Genomic DNA, 22,892 nt, shown 5'->3' on the forward strand with positions numbered 1-22,892 from the left:
AAGTGATCGAAATCCTCGTTTGCAAAATAAGCTACTCTAAATAAATATTTTCTGACTGTAGAACGCACAGTCGCGCGAGGGAAACTGCCAACAGCGAACTTAGACTAACCTGGACATAAATATAGAAAACATCGGACTTGGACTGATCTAATAATAAACTAACCAACGTGCTCCTCCGTCGTGTCTTCCCTGCAAAGCCTAACGGCTGTTAGAATGTTTTGCACTCGCTAAAACGACTTGGCCAGACATCGAAAACAGGCGAATTTGAGCGGTTAAATAATGATGTCGTGTTTTTTTAAACACGGCCCGTCTCATCTTACGAAGCAATGATTCATTCTCCTCAACATACCTTGTATAAAGAACGTGAATTTCGAAATCGGGGATTTCGCAACCGGAAATATCGAGGCCCCCTCATAATGAGCACTGCCGGTGAAATTTGGGCTGATGTGAGACGAATAACCATATGACATGGGTATATAGGCTTGGTGTGGTTCTCGTAGTCGAAGTTGGTCTCATGTCTGCAGCAGAAAATCGACGTCGAACGTTGCGCTGTTCCGCGCAGCCCAACGCACTTCGTTGCTCCACGATATATTAATTAACGGTGGCAACCCACGTCGCCGTTGGTGTCCCGCAGGAAGCGAGTGCGAAGGCCACCGGCATTGCAATTTTGAAAGCGAAAGGTTCACGACGTTTTGGGCTTCATTCAGTTGCATTTGAGTCACAGCTCGTTTACATTTAGTCCTTGAGGAGGAGGAGGAGGAGGAAATATCTGTTTATTTACAAACACTGGAGCTGGGTGGCACCCATCAGGGGTCTGGCTGCTTCATTTCTTGAATTACGCATGACTAAAATAATAGACATACAGAAAAGAAGACACCTACACACGCGACAACACACACACAAAAATACATGACTTGGGATGTGAGGTACAACCCTGCGCTGAGGTGATGTAATCCACATACTTCATTGAATTGAGATTTCCCAACACCCAGCGATGACTTTCTCTGAGGGCAGCGAATATTTCTGTTGGATGAGTGACGGTAGGCATAAACGCGTGCAACAGCGTGGAGTTAAACTGTGAATCAAATGAAGACATTATGGGAAGTTTCAGGAAGCCCACACACTTCCCGCCGACTCGAACTTCTTATGATCACGAGTCAATCCAAGCGTAGCGGGGGTGAGTCAGGGAGGGTTAACGTTTACGACTCAGGGTACTTGGGTACTTGGTACGACTCAGGGTACCTTCTTCGAGTGTAACGCGGCCGTCAGCAACGAGATCCCGCAGGTTACCGCGGAATGAGCAGCATATCCCTCAGGAGATTCACGGTCGACGACGCACCTGCTACGTGAAGTATACTGCGCGAAAATCCTCATGAAAACGTTGGAAAACGTTCGTCGCTCGCGGAATCTCTAAATCCGAACGAGTATTTTCTTTGTACTATCAGATGGTGCTAACGTTCATGACACGGAGTCCTATAGTGAGTGAAAGCGACGTTCTTTTCCTAAAACTCTTGTTGTGTCGTCACGTTCCGGAAACTCGAATCGTAAAAGGAAAAGGAAACGTTAGTATCTTCATGGTTACTTAAGTTATCTGTTACGTTTGGAAGACAGACTACACTACGCCTGCCTTGTAAGCCTAAATAGCACCCTGTGACTGCCTGAGTGCCCTGTGTACACTCTTTCACCGTGTATTACCTGTTTCTTATTTATTTCTTTTTTAGTTTTTATTTATTTCTTTATTGAATAGCAAGCCTACCGTTGTCTGGCTGACTTTTCCTTTTTTATTTAATAAGCTTTCATATCCCCGGCACCTATAAACTAGTAATAGAAATTAAATTGTATTCAGATGTGAAGAAGGCGGCCTCTCGTTATTAGGCACAGCACGCTCGAAGTATATGCTTAGTGCCCCGAATAAATTTAACCTCCACCTGCAACGCATACGAGTATGTCGGTATTGTATGCTGTTCTGCTTCGTAGCGAAGCTCTCTAGCAGGAAGTGTGAAATTCCTGTTGAAGTGTTTTGCAACCAAGCACTATCACGATGCTGAACGACACACATATGCCGCCATTATCTGCTAGCCGCTATCGTCTTCGACGAGCCCGTTGATAGGGAGCTTTAGTGCGCCTAACGAATCGTGTTTTCCACCCTATAACAGCTCCGTAAAAGGGAGCATTCGGGAAGCATTTCGGTGACTCCTCATTTGCGCGGTTTAGCTGGCGGCGCGAAAACCCTCCCATGAAGCACACACGACTCAGTCCAGCGTACCGGCCTCGGTGGCTCAGTCGATAGCGTGTTCGCCCCTTCTGATCCCGAGATCGCGGGTTCGAACCAGGCCGAGGACGTCAGCAACTTGGTGGCAGGGTACAAGTTGCTTGGACACGGCGTCTTCCGCGAGGGACGTTAAACACGGGATGCCGTGTGGTGAACTTTCATCGCACGTTAAAGACCCCTCAGGTGGGCAAAAGCAATCCACAGACAGAGCTCTGTGGCGTCGCTCATGATGTCAGTTGTCGCGCGACGTAAAAACCCGATTACAATTACAGTCCAGCGTGGCCTAGAGCGCAATTTGTTGTGAAGCTTTACACAAGATGGACTACTCTTTCGGCATTAACGGATTTAGAGGAAAAATACATTTTTGCTCTGAATGTTAGCATTGGAAAGGGTGACAGGTGGAGCTTTTTTGTTTTAGCCACAACAGCACGTGCACACGTCCGCCATCTTGCTTTCACACTTTTCGGCTGACGGAGACACACACGAAATGCATCCGATTAATCCCGAATGATTGGGAGCGCGATAACCTTTCGTACACGAAAGCCTCTCCTACTCAGCCGGAGCATGCGCACTCGCGGCGGCACTGAGCCGGAGACTTATCGGAAGTGCCAAAAAGGGCAAACTAAAACTCCCTAATGACCGCACACATCGCAGCCGATGCCTGCTACTCGAACGCTCTGGTTGCTACCGACTCATCGTGATAAAATCATAGTGCGCGGTCATGCACAGGACGTTGGGTCGTCCCACCGTTCCCCGATTGCGTGCCACCTTTGATTTGACTCTAAACTTTACTGTGTGGGCGTGGAAAGGGAAGGCAATCGGGGTCGCTTATTGCATGCAGTCGGGAAAGCGAAGCGAAAAGGAACGGGAACAAAAATATATGCAACAGGGAACAGATGGCTTAAGCCACGCAAGAAGCACTCCCAAACGTCCCATGTCTATCACTCGAATGCTAAACTATAGTGTCGTGTCAAGGTTTTAGTGTCTGGATCGCATCGTTACGCTCCTAACCACTCGTAAAAAGCTTCTCTAAGAGTTCTTCAACATGTTCTCCTGCATACTATACATATCACGGTGACAATCATCAATCAATCAATCAATAAATAAATATGAACTGTGTCGTTGTTCTCTTTTTTTGCCTTTGAACCTTCTCTCACTTCTCTGCTCTTCCGCAAATGTGCTACACAACGCCGGAGGATAAAAGTGACATATATAAAACACGACGTTGCTGGCAAATCGGAAACAAGCATTTCTTCGAAACCGAAGTGCAAACACAAACACGGGGGTCGGGTCGTCTGTTTGCATTCAACAACCACGCTGATAGAATGACGGTGGCGAAAAGCACAACTCAAAATATCTGCAGCTGTCGACTTTGCCTTATATATATATATATAAAGCGTCTTGTACGCTCACCAGGCTCAACGGTAACCCTAAGCCCCTCAGGGTTTCGTCTTTTTTATTCTCGTGTGTCATAAAAAATAAAGATAAAAGAGCGGATAAGAAAGAGAGAAAAAGAAATGTACGAAGGGGGATGGACAAAAGTTGGTTACGCTGTCAACACTACAGGAGTGCGCGAAAGCTACAGAGGGAATTATGGCGTGGAATAAAGAGTGAGAAGAAAAAAATCGTTTGTTGATGTCCTTATTAACTGTAGAGAGTTTGTCGGAAAATTAGAAAACGACAGTAAGAGAGACGAAAAACGCAAAAATGCCAGGATAAAAAAAAAAAAGAAGAAGAAGAAGCGACGTTCCCGTCGCAGTGCGGTAAAAATGAAATGAAATGAAAGTAAAATGAAAAATGAAATGAAAAAAAATGAAAAATGAAAATGAAAAATGAGTAAAAATGAAATATAACAGTAACTCCGTCGAGACTCAAAGAATACTATTTCGTTGTGGGCCTGCGAGTGAATGCATATAGAAGTCGTGGCTGTGTCTGTAAATATGTAAAGGGAAATCGAAATTAACAAATAAAAGAAGGGAAATGCACGAGTGGTTAAAACTGCTGAAGTGACAGACTGGATGGCGATTGTCATTGTAACCAACCGCATATTATCATGTTGTCATATTATCACTATCCTGTCCTGTGTTGTTGAATTACAGTAGCTTAGTTAGTGTGTACCATTTCGCGCTATATACACGGCGCGTATCCTGCTTACAAAGCAGGTTACAGTGCAGTGTATAGGTCCGTGCTGTCTCAATACAACACCTGTACGCTTAACATCAAGTAATACCGTCAGAAAATATAGCTTATGGTCATTCGAAACGACTTTGTGCCCAAAACGCGCTCCGAACGCGATTTGTTGTTATCCGCCAACGTACATGCAGTTTTTGTAGCACCGGATTGTCTATATGCTAAGAGTAGATGATGGAAATGAGATTCGTGCCGCTAATTTCGAGCGAGGAGGAGTCCAAACAAACACAATCTTTCTTTTCTTTTGAATTCTTTGACACTAAAGTTAGCTGGTAGTGAACGCCGATCGTCTCCGAAGTCCTTATCTTTGTTTGCCGTCGTTCTCGCTCACATACGTCTCACCGACATGCCGAAAAGATTGCTTTACTATAGTTTCAAGCACGACCTACTAGATTATAACGACCATGTCAAACGAACCCCTTCCCAGCGCCGCATTTGGAAGCTAGCGGTGGCGCCACTCATCGGTCCGGCTGTTGCTTCCCCAATTTCTGCAATACTTTGTACTTCAGCTTACCTTAGTATTTTTGTACAAGCGGTGCATGTCCCACGGGAGATGCTTCTTTCCAAAGTTGATTGTCATCATCATTCTACGCGTTTTTGTGTGAGTTGTTGCTGTCGTCTGCTCCGGTAGTCGTGCTCCGCTTCTGCGCGTTCAAAATTCAAATTTCCATTGTCCAATCATGATGCAGATCTCGCGGGCAGATGAGTAGCGCCCCTAGCGGATCGTGCGGACAGGCTCCTCATAGGGGGTTGCCCATTATGACATGGATGTTATAATCTAGTAGGTCGTGGTTTCAAGCGCACAAAAGATTCACCAGGAATATATTCGGTCCACGTTTCGGATACCGAATGCTGCACTGGATGAAGCAGAAATAAAAAATAAATAAGAAAGAAAGATTTTTCCACGATATATAAAAAAGCAGCAAATATTATTGCCCACGCTTTCTTGAAACGGACGCGAATTTGCATTCTGTTTGCCCGTCAGCGTTAAACGGCGATAAAGTCGTGCATGACGGTACAACCTCAATCCTCATTGAATTTTTGTCTCTTTTCTTCGCCCTGCCTTCTTACCTCGTTTCACTAATCTCAAGCACACATGTGCCCCACTCACTAATAATGATTCCGACGCGACATGCGTTACTTATTTATTTATTTATTTTGAAGCGAGCATAATAACTCATTAATTTCGCTCAGCAGGTAAGAGGATGGAGGATCAGCTATGTAGCGTATGGCAGCGAAACAACCCTTGTTCTTTTCTTCCTTCTCACATCCTTCTTGATTGCGACTAAAAATAGCGTGCTCCATGCATAAGATGTGATCAATAGCGAAACGATAGGAAGGTAAAGAATACAAACGAAAGGGCCATAGCCAGATGGAGAATGAGGAGGAGCAAAACGAAGCGGAAGAATCCATATCCATTAGCAGAACGAAAGGACACTGCGAAGAAATGGGGAATATGCAAGTTGGTGTTGCGATGTCATCGACTCATCATTACTGGGAACGAAGATCGAAGACGGATCACCTCGTTTAATGAGCTCCGATGAGAAGGCACGTCTTTCCGTATGCCAGCCCGGATGAATATGCAGTGTTTCCACTACTGGTTCGGTGAAGCAGGTTGTTAATAATAAAGACGCGTGCACGTTAGGGATGGGAGGCACACCGCGAAGTTGTTTTGTGGGATAGGGGGCGTAGACTGATCGGTTCGTCGTTGTCGCTGTTTGGGGCTGCTGTTCGGTATGATGAGGGTCATTATTAAATCACACGGATGCATCGTATTTTTTCCCAACCCAGTACGAGGTGAGTTATAGATATCGTCGAATCGTTTCCAATATGGAGAGCAGATGAAAGAGCAAATAATTACCGTGCGCGTCCTTGCACAATCGCTAATTATGTAATCATTGGCGCAAACTAAGTTTGACGTGCATAAAGAGTCATTAGGTAGATTAGCCTAGAGGGGCAGTGGTAGTAATGCCGGCCTCTCGTGTGAGAGCAACGTCCAATAAATACCCCGTATAAATCATTAGGCAAGGCTGTAGTCGCTATTGTATAGTGCTTCTGGAAGAAATGTGGCAATGCAGAACACAACAGCCCTCGAATTAGGCGTTGAAACTGACAGGATGACACAATCCTAGAGTACTATGCAGTGCACTTGCGCGATGCAACATACAGTAGCCTGCAGAAGTTTGATATATACCTGTGTATTCGCGTGGAGTGTACTCGGTGCATGACAACGCCGTTATTATACGCGCAATTCGCTGGATAGTCTGGATTGTTTTGGATTACGACCGAATGCGTCAACGCGAGCCAATAAGCCAACGTGAACGAGGAAATCACCATTTCCATGCATGTGAGGAAACTCTATACAGTTACCGAACGGGCCCACAATATTGGGCATGTTTGCAGGACAGCACAACGGCTTACGAGGCACAGAACTTCATAGAACAGACTGAACAAGAAGAACTCCGCGCGAGCACTTATTTTTACACAGCCGCTACTTGGGTTGCTCAACACCCATTATGACCCATGGCCAGACTTGTGCCCGTTACCGAAAAAAAGGAACTAAATACCGTTACCCGTTACTTCAGAAAAAAGTAACTAAATACCGTTACCCGTTACTTCAGAAAAAAGTAACTAAATACCGTTACCCGTTACTTCAGAAAAAAGTAACTAGTTCTCGTTACTCACAGGTAACGAGTTACTTTTACGTTACCGCAGCATAGTTAAAAGAGCCAACAAACACGCCGTCACTTGCCTTCAACTCTTTATTAATGAGGAATTGCACTTCAGGAGGAGCTGATACTCGAAATTTGTCATCCGTCCTTCGTGTTCCGTGCCTCTCGGCCCGTTACCATGAATTTATATCAGTTTGCCTGGACCTTCTCCCTTGTTTCCGAAGTGGGGGTGATCGGGGATTACGAAAACACAATAAAAAAATACTGTTTTTCGTGCCACTGATCACCAACGGTTCCCAAAACAGACGAGGGGCTGCGTCATAATTTAGAGCGCTCAGAAGCTTAGCAAAGATAAGAAAAGTCGAAACGCGTTTTTTCTAGCCATAGCACAATTGGTGGCCATTCTTGGGAAGGAGTGATGGTCGGAGATTACGGAAACAAGAGAAATGACAACAACACATCCAGTGAGGGACTGCAATAATACTTTGAGTCACACGTCACGCAGGTCAAATCTGCAGGCATTGCGCCACACGGAATGCCGAAATGTGCTCACCGTGCTCAAGAAAAGGAACGAGTAACGTCAGTAACGAGTTACCAATTTTTGTAACTGATTCCGTTACTATTACAATTTTTTAAAAAGTAACTGAATCGTTACTTCGTTACCAAAACAAAAGTAACCATTACCAAGTAACGAGTTACTTGTAACGAGTTAGGCACAACTCTGCCCATGGCGCACTGGCACGTTTGAACTCCTTTACATAAGGGACAGCTAACGGAAAGGCGTTGCGTGACGTGACACACGGCACAGGATAATCTCCTTTTACGAAGCGGTCCTTTTGCGAAGCTGAGATCGGCGATCTCCTTTTCATCTGTAAAGGTTGTATGTGGTGTAGCCTCGAACGAATTGCGATACGAAGACAGTACTCTCGAACTAAGGCTAGACCGTGTTTTCATTTTTCAAGTACTCGACGTCTGCGTGAAGATCTTGCAGTATGTATTTTGAATTCATGGGTCTTATTGTTATGTTTACTGTCACTGTTATTTACCTGACTGACTGTTATACTTTCGGGTATATTTTTCGGACGAAACACCAAAAGGAACTTATTTCGCGAAGGTGACCTTCTGAGGTGTCCAGCCCAGGCCGCACAAGAGAGTCTCACGGTGGGCAAAATTAAGCCACGGACCAGCCGCTGTGACGTCACTCATGACCATAGCAATCTTCCAACATGAAATCGCGTTTTACGTATTATGCAATGAACAGAGTGTTCTGCTGTCTATTCTTAGAAGTTGCAGCCAGATGGACGCGGACACAAACTGCCTCTTCTGCAAAAGGTCATTCCTCTGTTCTCCTGCAAAGCGTACTTTGCCGCACTAACACCCTTTATGAGGCGAAGCCGAACAACACTCCCAATGACGATTTCATTCGTTGTAAATGTTTCGTTTGCTCATTTCGTTGAATTAGACCCTTCTTGTTCCCAACGGAGCTTCAGCTTACAGCATGCCAGATTTGCAATAAAAACGCAGGAAAACGTGCACGTTTTGTTCAACTGCTACCAGCCCGCTAAATGTAATGACTTAACGTAGGTTCCCTTCGTACCATTTCCTCTGCTTATAAATCAGTCAATCAACTAGATATATGTACCTCACTTGAGGAAACTAACCGGCAAAAAAATGGGAGAAGGCTAGCACTCGCAAGTGAATAAAATAAGTATTTAAAGAGACTGAAACATTTATTTTACTGAAAAACAAGCTTTCGGACGGAGTCCGTCCATCATCAGGTGCCATACATTGAACACTTGGTAGAGATATTTATACTAATGTACATCAGAGAAAGGGGCACCTTCTTGGTCCCCTTTCTCTGATGTACATTAGTATAAATATCTCTGCCAATTCATTCTGTTCAATCTCTTTACATACCTCACTTCAGGTATGTTAACTTCTTCGCATTTGAATCTCCAGAAGTCGATTCAAAATTGCGCAACTGTTTACGTCACGAGCTGTTCAACACCAACCTTATTCTCGCGCAAGGCAGCATGTAGCCGACGCCCAACGCCACACACACACACTACAGAAAATCCTCTCTATCTTCGTAGTATACCGGAAGACAATTCGCTTCCCTTCGTTAGAAGTACACAGTCCAAACCTACGGTCATTCTCCCAACATCCACCCTCCCTCTGGGAGGGCAAAATGACGTCGTACACCACTTTTTTTTTATTTTTTTTTTCCGGAAGCATTTTCCCTCTCCCGTACAACTTCCGGTCACCAGCTACTGTCCCGCATTTGGACGCAACGTCTAGAAGACGCCCTTGTAGCCCAGGGCCTTTGTTGTTTCATGTAATTGCAGGTGCTTCCCCGCTATCGAACTTTCTCTGCTGCTTCCCCTTTTGCTCTTTCCCCCCCCGTGCCTCTTCCTCCCTTGTTTCAACAGAGCCCCAGATCCGCTTCCTTTGTACGTCTTGGCCCTCGGTTGGCTTTGTATTTGCTTTCGCTTCGGACACTAATGGGTGGTGGCGGTGCTAACGTCCATCAAATGTTCGTCGTTCTAGCAAAGGGGATGGGCCCTCCTCGCCCGTATTTATCGTCAGCCTTCGATCTCACTTTCGGTTTCCACCACGGATGACTGAAAGCTGTTTTCAAAAGGCGGATTTCTGTGCGTCTCCCCTTAATGCATGCGCTCGGTAGAATGAGCGGAACGGAAGATATGAATGGCACGCCAATTGCATGAATTTTATTTGCCTCTGGGGCGGCGCCTTTCTTGGGAAGGCTCTAAAAGTTCGGAAGTAAAAAAAAAAAAAGTACAGAAAACAGACGGAAAGACACACACAAAAAAAAAAAAAAAAAAAAAAGGAACGCAAGAGGAACTTTTCCACGCAATCTTCGGTTAGATCAGAATGGATGGATTTTTCTCTACTACTATTATCACCACCATCATCTGTGGTGTCGCTTGTTTATTCTCCGAGACCATGATTACCTAGATCCTAGGTATTACTCCGACGATGGCTTCCTTATCTTACAAAAAAAAAATGTCTTTGTAAATAAGAAATCCTGGATTTTAGTAATTTTAATGGAAGCGCTGCTTGTGAGCATATTGGGAGATGCAATATGGCAGACTCTGAGACTGACTCTGTGCTGAAGTAGTATGCGTATTGCTACGTCATAAGTATGTTATAAAGTGTAAGTAAGTGTAAAGTGTAAGTGTAAGTAAAGTAAGTATGTGTATGTTATACAAGGAGTTATGTTTTCTATCCTTAACATAATTTTTATGAGAGCTACCGAAATGCGGTTTTCACAGGTGGACAACCTGTGGGAAAGAACACGTAACTACTAGACGACTAATTAACTAAAATTCATTAATTAACTCGTTAATTAGATCATTTCAGAGAAATGCGAGATAGCAGAATTGAAGTCAGACGTTATGTAAATCCATCCTTTTTGTTCAATATCCTGCATCGAGTTACTTACTTCGAGATATAAATCCCCAAACTTTGGCATGCAAATGAGCCGAAACCAGAACTATAGACTTCTCGAGCGCAACAAGAGGGAAAGGGCATTCGCGTCGGAGGGTCACGTGTTTTGTAGCGATCGAGCTGATTGGAACAGACGCTGATCTGTTGGCTAGATAGACCGCTTTCCGGCCCAGGTAAGCCGAAGCGAATATCGTTTCTGCGCTCGAGAAGTGCGTAGTTCTGGCTTCGCCTCATTCTCATACGAGGGTTATGAGTGTTGGCGGGTTATGACTCAAAGTACACGCACGTTACACGACTTTTTAAGAAAGAGGGTGGATCCAAATTGCCCGCAATTCTGCTGTCTTCACGTTCTGCTGGGACCACGTTGCGTCACGAGGTTCCCTCGTTCCACGACATGTTTTTTTTTCACGACTGGAGGATATTTGAAAGTGTCTGAGGGGCAGAGGGTTTGCACGTGCCCTGTAGGTCACCTGCACTCGTCGTGTTTTATTTATTTATTTTTATTTTTTTCGCAGGAGCTCATTTTATATTCCTTGCAGAACAGGCCTCAGCGAAAGAAGAAGAAGAAAAAAAAGAGGGGGGTGGGGGTCATCTTAGTGCTATCTTTCAACAGGTTAATTATCGTTGAAGATTTTACTGGAGTCACTGGCGGGAATAGCGCCTTGACATTTCACCATATTCTAACGCAAGTACCAACCCCGCTTGATACGTCGCTATATCCTCGGTCACAGCTGGGTGTAAAGAGTGCCCCTACGTGCCGTTCTTGCCGTGCAGGTGTGCGACGACAGGTCGTTCATCATACTCTTAAGTGCTGTCATCTTGTTTAGCAGCATGAAATTCATACTGATTACCTGATCTATTGATTTTTGGATCGTGCGCGACAAAGAGCACGGTGCGTGCAGCGAACACAATCAATATACGATAAAACATACACGCACGAGCGTGATGACCGTCCGACTAGAAGAGAGTTCAGTGATATCATACTGCTTATAGAGTTGCACATTTGTGCCTTTCTTCGTTAAAGAATGTGACATCTATTGTGACTTCCAGCAGGGAACCTAAAAATTGGTATCGTACGTTGACTGATTAGATAAGTCACGAAGAAAGAGAGCAAATTTTTCTTCGTAATAATTTAACGGTGTTAATATCTTACTACTTCGTCTGAAGACTGGAGGATAGGGAAGATCTCAACCACGTCGTCTTTCGAAATCTTGTTTGTAAAACTATAATTACCTCGCCTGTACCTCGCCCTTTTAGTCGACAAAGAAACCAAGTTCGTCGCTTCCTCATTTAAATGTTGTGCCCAAAATGGGCAATTATACGAGGCAGTTAATAATGGCTCCTAGTTTCCTGTTTCAGCACCGCGGTCGCTATTAAGAAATGCAAAGATCTTAGAACCCCCCTTTCATTTTTCTTTTCTTTTTCATCATTTCAGTAAGTTTTACTCCCAACCAACGTCAGCATCCGTACCTGTACCAACGCATAAATTTTCAATCTTTTTCATACGCGTACTGCTCATCGCGGATGAGAGAGAGAAGAAGAAAAAAAAAAACACAGAACAAAAATACTTCATCGTTCTTTTCCAAACTTTGTTCTCGCGCGCTCGAAGAAAATGAAAGGCATTCCGAAACTCACCAAACATTCCTCGGGCGCCTTGAAACATGACAGGAAGTAGAATGTTGAGGGGTAATCGTAGCAGCATGACGGAGAGGCAAGACCTAAAGTGCCGCCGGCGTGGCACAAGCTCAGCACCCGAACTCAAGCGCATTCCTCAAGACAAGGCACTCCTCGACCAAGACGAAACAAACGGGCAGTACATTGCGTTTTTTCGCTTCTCTCTGTCCACCTTTCACGGAATTCGGCTCTTTCAGAGGGCAGTCCTCCACGATGACGAAGATTGCGTTCCAGCCCTTTGTTTGAACGTATCGGAGCTCATGTCTCAAGTCTTTTCCCTTTTGAGTGTTCTTTTAAAATTCCTCCGGCGTACGAATTCACCGGAGATACTGTAGCAGAGATTCCTGATACATCTTTCGAACTGTGCTGAAGCAAAAAGTTTGAATGAACAGTGAGACACTTTGCAACTTGTTGTACCTCCCGCGTGCCGATCAGAAACTTTTTTTTGCAAAATTGTCCTACACGAAATTCAAACAGACCTACAACACTTTGCTGCACTTAGGCGACTCTTAACAACGGGCCGGGCACGACGTATCAAGAGGCGCAAACTTGCCGACAGACAGCGTGCTTCCCCGTGCGAAAACCATCACTGACACTCGTCTTCAAGTCTCACATTCTTCCCCAATCGTATCGACGAACGACGAAGCACACCGCAATACGGCGAAGGAAAGCTCCCAATCACTTAAGGAACACCGGAGCACGTTCGGCAAAGCGTCTTTCGACGAAACCACAGGCTCGAAACGAGAAACGTGTCAGGGCGACAGGCGAAGCGACCGCTGCCACTGGCCGACTCACACCGTACTCGTAAGGCCTGGCTCGCATGGTTTCGATCCGGGTCCAAACTGCGCACGCTCCAGCCGAAAGAAATGGCGACAAGGAAGGGAAGAAGACATCCGTTCTCCTCTCCCACGTCGATTCTGCTTTCGTCGCCACATCGCCTGTGCAATCGAAACTGCAGGTCGCTGTTTTGACTGTTTGTCTGTTTCATTCTCTTAAAATTCTTTTTTTTTTCGTCCTCTAGAAGCGCGTCCTTTGTTCACATTTTTTTTTTTTTTTTACTGCGTTCGTATTTATTATTGCGCGGCTTCGTTGCTTCTGGGGAGCTTTTTAATGCAGCAACAGATTCTTTTCTTGTGCGCGTCAGCCAGAATCGGTATTGGGGACAGGCGAGGGCGGCCCACACACAAATGGAGGCCGACAGGCTACGTGCGTATTTAGATGGAAATCTTGCTCGGGGCAACTTCTTCCTTTTTGTGTCGCGCAGCTTGAAGGCTACAATTCAACTTAGAAGGAAGACACTTCGGATCAAAGTAAGAGAGAAATGAGCTCGATCGAAGGCAGGACGAAAGCTATACGAACAAGGCATCTATATAGTGCCGGAATGGTACTCCAATAATGTAACCTCCGAAAGAACTCCATCGGAGAACTTGCACGTTTCTTCAGCCTAAGCCCAAGGAGCACACCAGAGCAGAAAGGTGTGCATCGTGAGAGGAGGAGGAGGGTGGCGAGAACACGCGTTTTCACTCGAATAAATTTCGTATTAAAAGCAATACCAAAGCTAATTTTCTTGAAAAGATTTATCTTGAAACGATTTTGAAATGAATGCAGGTCTTCCTCGAGGTTGTTACGGCCCCTCTTATGTATAGGTCCAACATAATTACAACAAGGGAATTGCCTCAATACGAGAGCCGCCGCCATTTCGAACAGAGAGTGACGATGTCCTTGGCCATGTCCATGCCAACACCGTCCTCATCACTGACATGGTATTTAAAGGGTTGGGTATGACGTGTTAAACGTTCATGCGAGCTGTGGGTCAACAACCCGGGGGAAAGAAAGGGTCCGTGTAGAACATGACAGTGTCGATAGATGATAAAGGGGATAGAATAGGAGGGAAAAGGTCTGGGCGGATTTTATTTGTGAAATGTTTGAAGTGAGGGTGCCTTGTGATTTGTTGGTACCGAACAGGTGAAGTGCGTTGAACTTATATATGAGATAAGACTCCCTATGTCAGGTCTATCACGTGTGGACTTGAACCCGGTTGCTAGAATATAGTTTGTTGTCAAAATTGTGACCAGGAACGTTATACTGTTCGGCGACTGCTTTGTAGAGCTCTTTTTTTGGAGGCGTCGGTTCTGTGTCCGGTAAGGCGGTTGTTCATTTGTTGATCGGTTTCACCAACGTATTGCATAGAGCAGTCGCCGCATTAAATGCGGTATATCTGTAGGGAGTGACTTTTTCGGGTTAAACCCGATCCCGCCCGGTTATTCCCCTCCCGAACTGACCTCAGACCAATTCGGGTTAAACCCGATTTCTCCCCAAATTCCAGTCACTATGAAATCCTGAAGTGATGTTTCCACTGAAGACGAACAACGGTCGCCACGTGTAACTGCATGTAAGAATGGGTCACTTACGTTCCCAGCAATACACCCATGTGTGTCAACACTGTCTATGCCTTCGGGGATTACCGCTGGAAGGTCACGATCCCGCAAAAAAAAAGAGAGAGATTAGGAAATGACTTAATAGACAAGAGGAGAAACAAAAACACCCGATAACACCCGAAGGCACAATTATCGCCGGATTTCTCCCCGAATTACAGGTTTAAAAATAGCGCCCGATTTTTACCCCCATCCCCCCCCCCCGAATCTGAGCAAGACATTTAACCCGAAAAAGTCACTCCTTAAGTATATGACATTGGAGCTTGTCCATGTGAATGCGTGGTTAACAGAACGGTTTTCGCGTGGATGTTAAAGTCTCCAAGCGTCCCCCAGTACCGGCGATGGCATGTGGACTGCTAAGGAGTACGTGAGGTGTGTTACAACTCGCGGAACTGTTGCGGTGGAGGCAAAGTAGGCGGCCATGACGATGAGTCCACTCTCACATTTCACCGCACACAACCTCACCCGCGTCTTTTCGCAGTGATCAAAGAGGTTAAAAAGCGATAAAAACCGGGCTGTTTGGTGGTACATCTAAAAGCGATAAAACCCCGGTGCAGGGGACACAAAGAGACAACACAGACGAAGCACTGACTGCTTTTAGATCAAAGAGGTCTAGGGGTGAACCGTTGACCCCATCTCGCATGTAGATAGCCACTAAAGCCGCGCGGTTCTTTCAGTCGCATCGACAGCCCCAGCTATACTCAAACCCCTTCACCTGCTACCGTTCGCTAAGGTCCACCCACGTCTCTGACAAGCACAGGATGGAACAGGGCGCGATGATGTGGTCGTCTCCCCTCGGTGCGACGTCTGTCCTCCTTTACCACTCTCCTCCTCTCACTCCTTCCTTCTCCGGACGACACCGCGTTCTCCAGAAACGACGCACCAGGGATTTCCCTACTCCCCCCCCCCCCCAGGGGTACACCCCCCTGAACTTTCTAACATTGCCCATTACAACTCGGCTATCAATGCATGATACACACAAAACGTGAGAAATTGATGTTCTGAGGCTGGAACACATAGAAAGGAAAAATACATACAAAGCCTCAAAGTGCCTAAGAAATTAATGATGAACGATGGAAGTGACTGAAAGGATTGCCAGCTGTAGGACTCGAACCCACATCTTCTGGATTACCTGTCCAGGGCTCTACCAAGTAAGCTAAGCTAACACACCTCCCCAGCGACTACAACTGTCCAGCTGTCCAGTCCTACAGCTGGCTAACCTTTTCAGTGACTTCCATTTTTCAACACAAAAAACATCTTTTCATAAACGTATAACCTCCACTCCCCCTTTGGAAGCTTAGTACCCCCCCGAAGGACGTTTTGTGGGGATACTTCTACGGGGTACCAACAGCTGCCGCTGTAAAAATACACAGGTGGAGTTTGTGGGATTCCCAACACGGTGGATGCCGACATAGTCAGCACGGAGCAACATCATACAAGACATACACACCAGGTATGCAAAAAGAAAAAAAAAATCGGAATATATAGGCCAGCGATTGACTGTCGCAGCAAAAAGGATAGCACAGCAAGAGAGCGCCAGCAACAGACCCACCACACCGGTACAAGAAGGAAAAAGACGGCGACGTTCGATTACCATTGTTGCGAGACTCATTCGAGACTTGTTTCAGTGAACTTCCTGCTTTTTTTTTTTAAAGTTCGACTTATATTCCGATTCCTCGCATTAGACCGTGCTTACATAACACTTCATATGACACTCCGTTGTTTTAAGCGAACTGCGGACTTATCAAAAACTATATATTAAAAAGAAAGGCAAAAGAAAAAAAATCGAAGGTATTGGATAAAAAAAAGAAAAAAAAAGAACGAGTCGAGGTAGGTTCGAGTATCTCAGAAAGCGTGGAAGACGAAACTGACAAGGAGCTTCATCTCGATCGTTATGGTCAGAGACCCGTTCCTCAGCTGTAGCCCAGACAATGGCTCGAACAATGGGAAAGCAGCCGGTGGAAGTACGGCGACTGTATTCGGAAACATTCCACCTAAAAGGATTCTCTATTTATGTTATCTCTATAGCCGGAGAGCGATTGTAACTGATGCAGCAATACAAGCACCCGGTGTTGTGGAAATTCCATTCTTTGTACAGCCGTGGGAACTCTGGTGCTATATGGGATTACTTCTGCTCCATAGACCAGGAGATTACTCCCTCCCACATCGGAGCGACAAGCTCCAACAGGGCGAAGCGGTTGCCTTTTGTTTAGACAAACAAAGCGAAACAACAACATTCTTGGGACGCGTAGCAAAACAACGTTTGGTAGCATTATTTTGGAGCAAGGGTGGATAACGCTTAAACACATTGTATTCGGAATACTGTTTTGAATAGACATTAACACATGTGTCGCTAATAATAACATCCACGACAACAGCTACCTGCATGACGATGGCATGGAGGAGGAGGAGTGTCGTTGGGAGGAACCCGAGAAGTCTGCCTGCCTGATTAGGCGGCATGTTTCTCGGGAAGGGAAAGGTGGTGGAGAGGAGGAGAGGAAAGGGTGAAGTGGAAGACCGAGCGGAATCCGCTCGGGGGGAGGATAGCTGCGTCCATGGGCCGACTTCAAGGGAACTGTGCCGGCATACGCCTATTACACATCTGAGGGAAACCCAGGAAAAACCCCAGACGGCACAGCCGGCCCGCGGATTCGAACCGCGGACCTCCCAGTCTCCAAGCGCACGCGTTACCGCTGCGCCACCGGAGCTGGTGCGATGGCATGAGGTGTGTCAAATTGCGATACCCTACCTCGGTGAATGTGGGTTAATATATAAGTGGGATGGCGATGAAGGATATGAGACATACACGCACGCACGCACGCGTGACAGAACACATAGCAAGTGAGGTACTACACGTGACGCACGCAAAATGCTGCCCGACGACGCAGCGTGCCGAAATACGCGTATCAAACCGCACGAGGCGCAGATACCGCGGCTGCGTACACAACGGGTTTGGCGTTATGTGCTTCCGCCACTTGACCGTGTCTTGACACGAACGACATCCTCATGGAAGATTCTAGTGGAACAAAAAGCGAAAACTCTGCCCACAGAGCCGAAGTTCCGTTCCGTGTTATGTTGAGCATTCACACTGTGCAGGAATATCGGGAGTGGCGTACTGCACACTTAGCAGACGACACCTAGCAGACGACACCGTCAGCGTCTTTTCCTGTCGTCTGCTACTGAATACATTGTGGCTGTGTCGCAGGATATTCCCCGCGGTTAGCAGTGCACGTGAAGACGCTACGTTGAGCGCTCGCGCTCACGTGACAAGCAGAAAGCCATGACGTTCTTCGCATCTTCCGCTGTAGTATTCTGGGGAATGTCCGCCCGTGTGAATACACGGTAACCAGAACAATCCACCGCTGCCGCTACCTCTTCCCACAGCATGGCCTTCAAATGTACATTTTTGTTGTCAGAACGCTGCATATCCGACAAAATGGGTCTCTTCTCCACATCAAATTATTTTCTCGTTTCCCTGCGTCTTCTGCAGCTTCTTCGTGAGCGCAGCCATTGCTGAAAAGGATGTAGGTCCCCTCTTCTATTTCTTCTTCTTCTTCTTCTAGGACGGTAGACCTGAGCGGCAGAAATGTCTTTCTGCACTCTGATTGGTTGCTATGGGCGCCCGTGAACTGACTGCTGCGTCAAATATCAAAGCTGCTCTGACGCACTGAATCACGCGCTACGAGCAGCTGCGGCGTACGAAATTTTGCGCTGTGCGTAGAAACGCAGCTTTCACGCGTGAAATACGCACCATGCGGTCCGGCCTTAACTGTCGGGGTTAGCAGTTCATCCAGTCGACCACACCTGATGTAGTACAGATGAAGTCCCATAGATGACATTTCCCCGCTCATGCAAAGGTAACTGAGGCTAAAGGAGATCAAGCAGACCTGTGTAACTGACCAAGAACTGATGACATGAGTGCAGACATTGACGGTGCCGGACAGTGTTAGAGCAAGGGCCTAACATTGCGGCAAAGCTGAGCGGCTTACTATTGATGCGAGTCAGTTGCAATATTGCTCTCTCTCTCTTAATTGTATAGGTGGCAGTCGATGAGGACATGATGAAGGTTTGTCACCATGCCGCAGTTGGAACAGGAGCTTGCAGAGGTGCACCGTAATCGGTGTCTGAATTGCGGAGTGAAAGCCACATTGAGGCGAAGTCTGTGCATAAGGGAGGAGATACCGCGGGGCAAATGGCCTGGGAGTGAAAACGACAAAGTTGGATCCACGGAGTACAACAAGGACCTGTCCGTAATGTCCTGGCGCCATTGCGCCGCCATCGATTGAATCATCGCCGACAGAAATGCATTACTGTCACCTCGGGTCGACATATTAAGAACAACCACCTGGCAATAAGACGTAGGCGCTTCACTACCTATACACGCGGCATCATCAGTACACAATGAGCAGAAATCGGCCTACTTATCTATCATTGTACACTGAGGACGTGCTGAAGGTGATGATTTATTGTTTTAAGTTATGCTGTCACGTCGGAGTAAACGCAGTTTTTTTACAAAAATGGCAGTCCACTTTTCGCTTTTTAGTTGTATTTAGTCGGCGTTTGTGTGTTACTGCGGTTTTCCAGAAAAAGGGGAAATATGGGGGGGGGGCGGATCAAAGACCTTCCAGTGCTCGTTATCTGTACAGGGAATACTAGAAGGAAGAACACCACCTCACATACACAAAGCAGGACTGCTCCCTGAGATATGACTTACAAAAATACCTCTCCGAGGTTCAAGAGGGAATTTCAATTCCTACAGGAAGGGGATTGGAAGGGAGGCAATTTCCATTCCTACGCTATGGAGTCATCCGACAGAATATACGAATAACCTTCCCAGCGTCTCATCATATACTAGCTGTTGAAGCATACTATTACAAAAAAAAAAAAAAAAAGAATAGAAAGTACGAACGCGGCCCAACGTTTTCACGGAACGACCACGGGGCTTATATGCACGCCCACTGCATTTCGCGAAGTCAGGGTTAAAATCTGTGGCTGGATTAGTCTAGCACTAAGACGGATATTACCCTCACAGCATTTCGCAAAAGCAGCATGTAGACGCATCATTTTTATATGCTTTTGCACTTGTCGGGCACGCGAACTTCTCACCCGTTAAATCAGTCTGCTTCGCAACTAGTAAAGATATATTTAGAGGTAAATGAACGACCAATAAATGCCCTCGACTATTACACTCATGCTCCGCCTTTAGCGACATAACCCACTATGAGCACGTGAGTCCTACCATGCTCCTATGCTTGTGCACGTGTATGAATCATTTTACTATTATGGAGCTTCAGTCAAGCGCGTGGTTGGAGACATGACGCAGAAAATTTGATGTTTCCCACCAGTCATGTTCCCAGCCACAACACAGTACGTTCACCTGCGATAAACATTTGTCTATAGTATTGTGTCACCAGACACGACACATAACTTGCGAAAACAACAGGCACGTAAAATACTTGGCGGCCATTTGTCCGCCCCTGCGTTCGAAGCGGTTTTTCAATGAGATAAGTGCGCGGAAGAACACAGTAACATAGGCACAAAGACATGATATTTCTGTAATAAAGGCACGCATCAGTGCAAGACATCAGTGAAAATTTGCTAAATTTTGAATGCATGGTAAATAAGGAACGGCAAAAATAGTCTCTGCTGTAATTTTTCTTTTCGCTGTACCCTGCCGAAAAGGACGCGAACCGAGTTGCTCGTGCACCGAAGTGTCCGTTCACCGAAACGTCCGTTCACCGAAATGTCCTGTTCCCCGCGTAGAGCTCCGCGGATGTAGAGGATGTTCAGTGTGTCAGGCGACATCCGTGGTGGAACACCTTGACCGACGGAACAACGAAGGCGGCCGATGAACTTAAGTGTAGAGGATCCGTCAGTGTAGATAGCAGTATGTTCAGCGTATGTGCTGAACATCATGTCCAATGTCGTTTGACGAAGGACTGATGCTGGCACTTGATGGAAACATTCCGTTTGCAAAATGTTCTAATGTGAGAACTCAACGCCAAAGAAAAATCAGCAGGTCAATATAAATAAGCGCGGACGAACAAAATACAGTCGGCCCGCGTTTATCCGGACTGCTTCGTTTCCTGTGAAGATGTCCGGATAGCGGGGGAACCGGAAAAGTGAAACACGAAAATCCAGAGTGATCCTAAAAGGACGTCTTTATTGACCATTACACAGAAAACTATCCATTGTCATCTGTTCCATTCTAATACACGCATCCAGTTCTTGCAAACCTTTGCTAATGGCACTGACTTGCGAAATATTGTTCTGTTGCACAAAAAATAATAGCGATGTTGTAAGTGCCACCCGCGCATTTTCTAGCGTCACAGCTGATGCATCCACGCTTTCATCTTCAGATTCTCATTGAACACTATCGGAAGCGACGACACTGACGATGTCGTCATCCGTGATTGCAGCGCAGGGCTCCTCGTTGGGGACCTTTTTAGTCTGAAATTACCAGACTGCTCAGTGGATTACTTTTGTGTAACGTCCAAAGTCGGAAAGGGAGAAAATTCTTCCTAGCAACACCGTCTTAGTGTCAGTAAAAAGGAGGCCACGACCAGGGTTCTCGACCTCGCATGGGTGCGGGCCAAGTGTCATTCCTGGACAATGACCGGATAACTGAAGCTGATTGTTGGGTATTAGTTACTTCTGTTCCCTGGAATTCTCGTCCGAGTCCGGAAGCTGAAGTCCGGATAAACGAGGGGGAAATACATGGGGAGAAATCCGTCCCCGTGCTTTTTTGTCCGGATAGCGCAGGATCAGGATAAATGAAGTCCGGATAAACGCGGGTCGACAGTATAACATTTGGACTTTGGCGGTGTCGAGAAAGTCAGACAAGCTAAGTTAACATAACCCGAAAAGTCACCAGATGCAGTCCACAAAGGGACAAAAAGGAAGAATTCGCCTTCGTCGGGACCTCCTTCTTCCCGTTTCTGTTGCTGAGTTGATATTGGCAACCCAAACATGACAGGGCGGGAGATCCCTGTATCTCAGTAGTCAAGGCGGTCACACGTGTTTATAGGACTACACAATCCCGCGGAGGAGTGAGTTACTTGTACCAAGGGTAATGGTTACAGCTTTCACCAGGCTGAGACCCCGTATGTTCGTGTGGCGCCATCTACGCGCGAAAAAATCGTGAACTGGAGATACCGCTTCACTCACTCGTATCCCCTCTTAAACGGTGAGTTCACGAACCGCACTCTCCGGTTCTCTTAATCAGCTGGACTCTCGCCCCCCCCCCCTCTCTCTCTATCAAAATTGTTGGGTCTCTGGCCAACTGGTTTTGGCACTTTGCCTACCAATATAATTGTACCAAGTACCGTGATTGAGCGAAATGACATCCTCTTCAGTGATCAGTGGTACAGTGGAAAGTGACTATGCATTGGCCAAGGTATTTGGCCAATGAATGTGTTGAGCCCAGACTTGTGCGTAACGCGTTACTAGTAATTGCGTTACTTGTAATCAATTACCTTTTTGAGTAATTTGAGTAATCAGTTACTTTAGTGTCGAAGTAATTTTCCGAGTAATCAATTACTTTTCTGAGTAATCGATTACTCAGTAATTGATTACTTTTCCGGCAGAGATTAGCTTATCTTTCAGATGTTCTGCCCCAAGTCAAGCCCCTGGTGCCATCAGCCTTTGTTGGGCAAGCGGAGGTCATTGTAATAACGCTCTGGAATTTCAGAGTCTCTCTCCCTAATCTCTTCCTACACCAGTGTGATGGTACCTCAAGCTTTGGGGGTTTAGTGAGTCATGGGGAAGTTCCCCGCAATGCTCTTCCACAATCGGGTCAACGTCTTCCCGGGCGTACAGTGAGATCTCGTTGTCCTACGTGTTTTTGTTTGTCTCGTTATTTCAGCTGTTCCGCTGTTGAACCTTTGTTTTTCTGAGGCACACAAAGACGGTTATAATTTGCGTGAATGCAGAGTAACGATCGAAGTAACGCGTTACTTTTCTACTCGTTACTCAATTACATTTGAAGTCAAGTAATTGGTAATGGTAATCAATTACGTTTTCCACAAAAGTAACGGTAACGGTAGTCAATTACATTTTTCGAGTAACGGGCACAAGTCTGGTTGAGCCAGAGGGTGCAATGAGAACACGGGACAAAGAAAGCGTTTTGCGGTGTCAGCGTCTTTGTCCTGTATGCGCTCTGCTCCACTCAACGCGTAAGTG

The 22,892-nt window shown here is 46.1% G+C and overlaps 2 protein-coding genes across 3 annotated transcripts in view; one reads left to right on the forward strand and one right to left on the reverse strand.

The window, feature by feature from the left end:
• The window catches only part of LOC135393818 (cell adhesion molecule Dscam1-like), a 235,166-nt gene extending 222,105 nt beyond the window's left edge, over positions 1-13,061 (reverse strand). For both annotated transcript variants that reach the window (XM_064624100.1, XM_064624099.1), the window contains exon 1: positions 12,238-13,061. In XM_064624100.1, coding sequence (XP_064480170.1) covers positions 12,238-12,370 — 133 coding nt within the window. In that variant the 5' untranslated portion in view covers positions 12,371-13,061. The remainder of the gene's footprint in view (positions 1-12,237) is intronic.
• Positions 1-22,892, forward strand: part of LOC135393820 (isatin hydrolase-like) — a 112,234-nt gene that overhangs the window by 25,873 nt on the left and 63,469 nt on the right. The gene's annotated exons all lie outside the window — the stretch shown is intronic.

The sequence above is a fragment of the Ornithodoros turicata genome, chromosome 5 (assembly GCF_037126465.1).
Source record: "Ornithodoros turicata isolate Travis chromosome 5, ASM3712646v1, whole genome shotgun sequence".
NCBI classification, from domain to species: Eukaryota; Metazoa; Arthropoda; class Arachnida; order Ixodida; family Argasidae; genus Ornithodoros; species Ornithodoros turicata.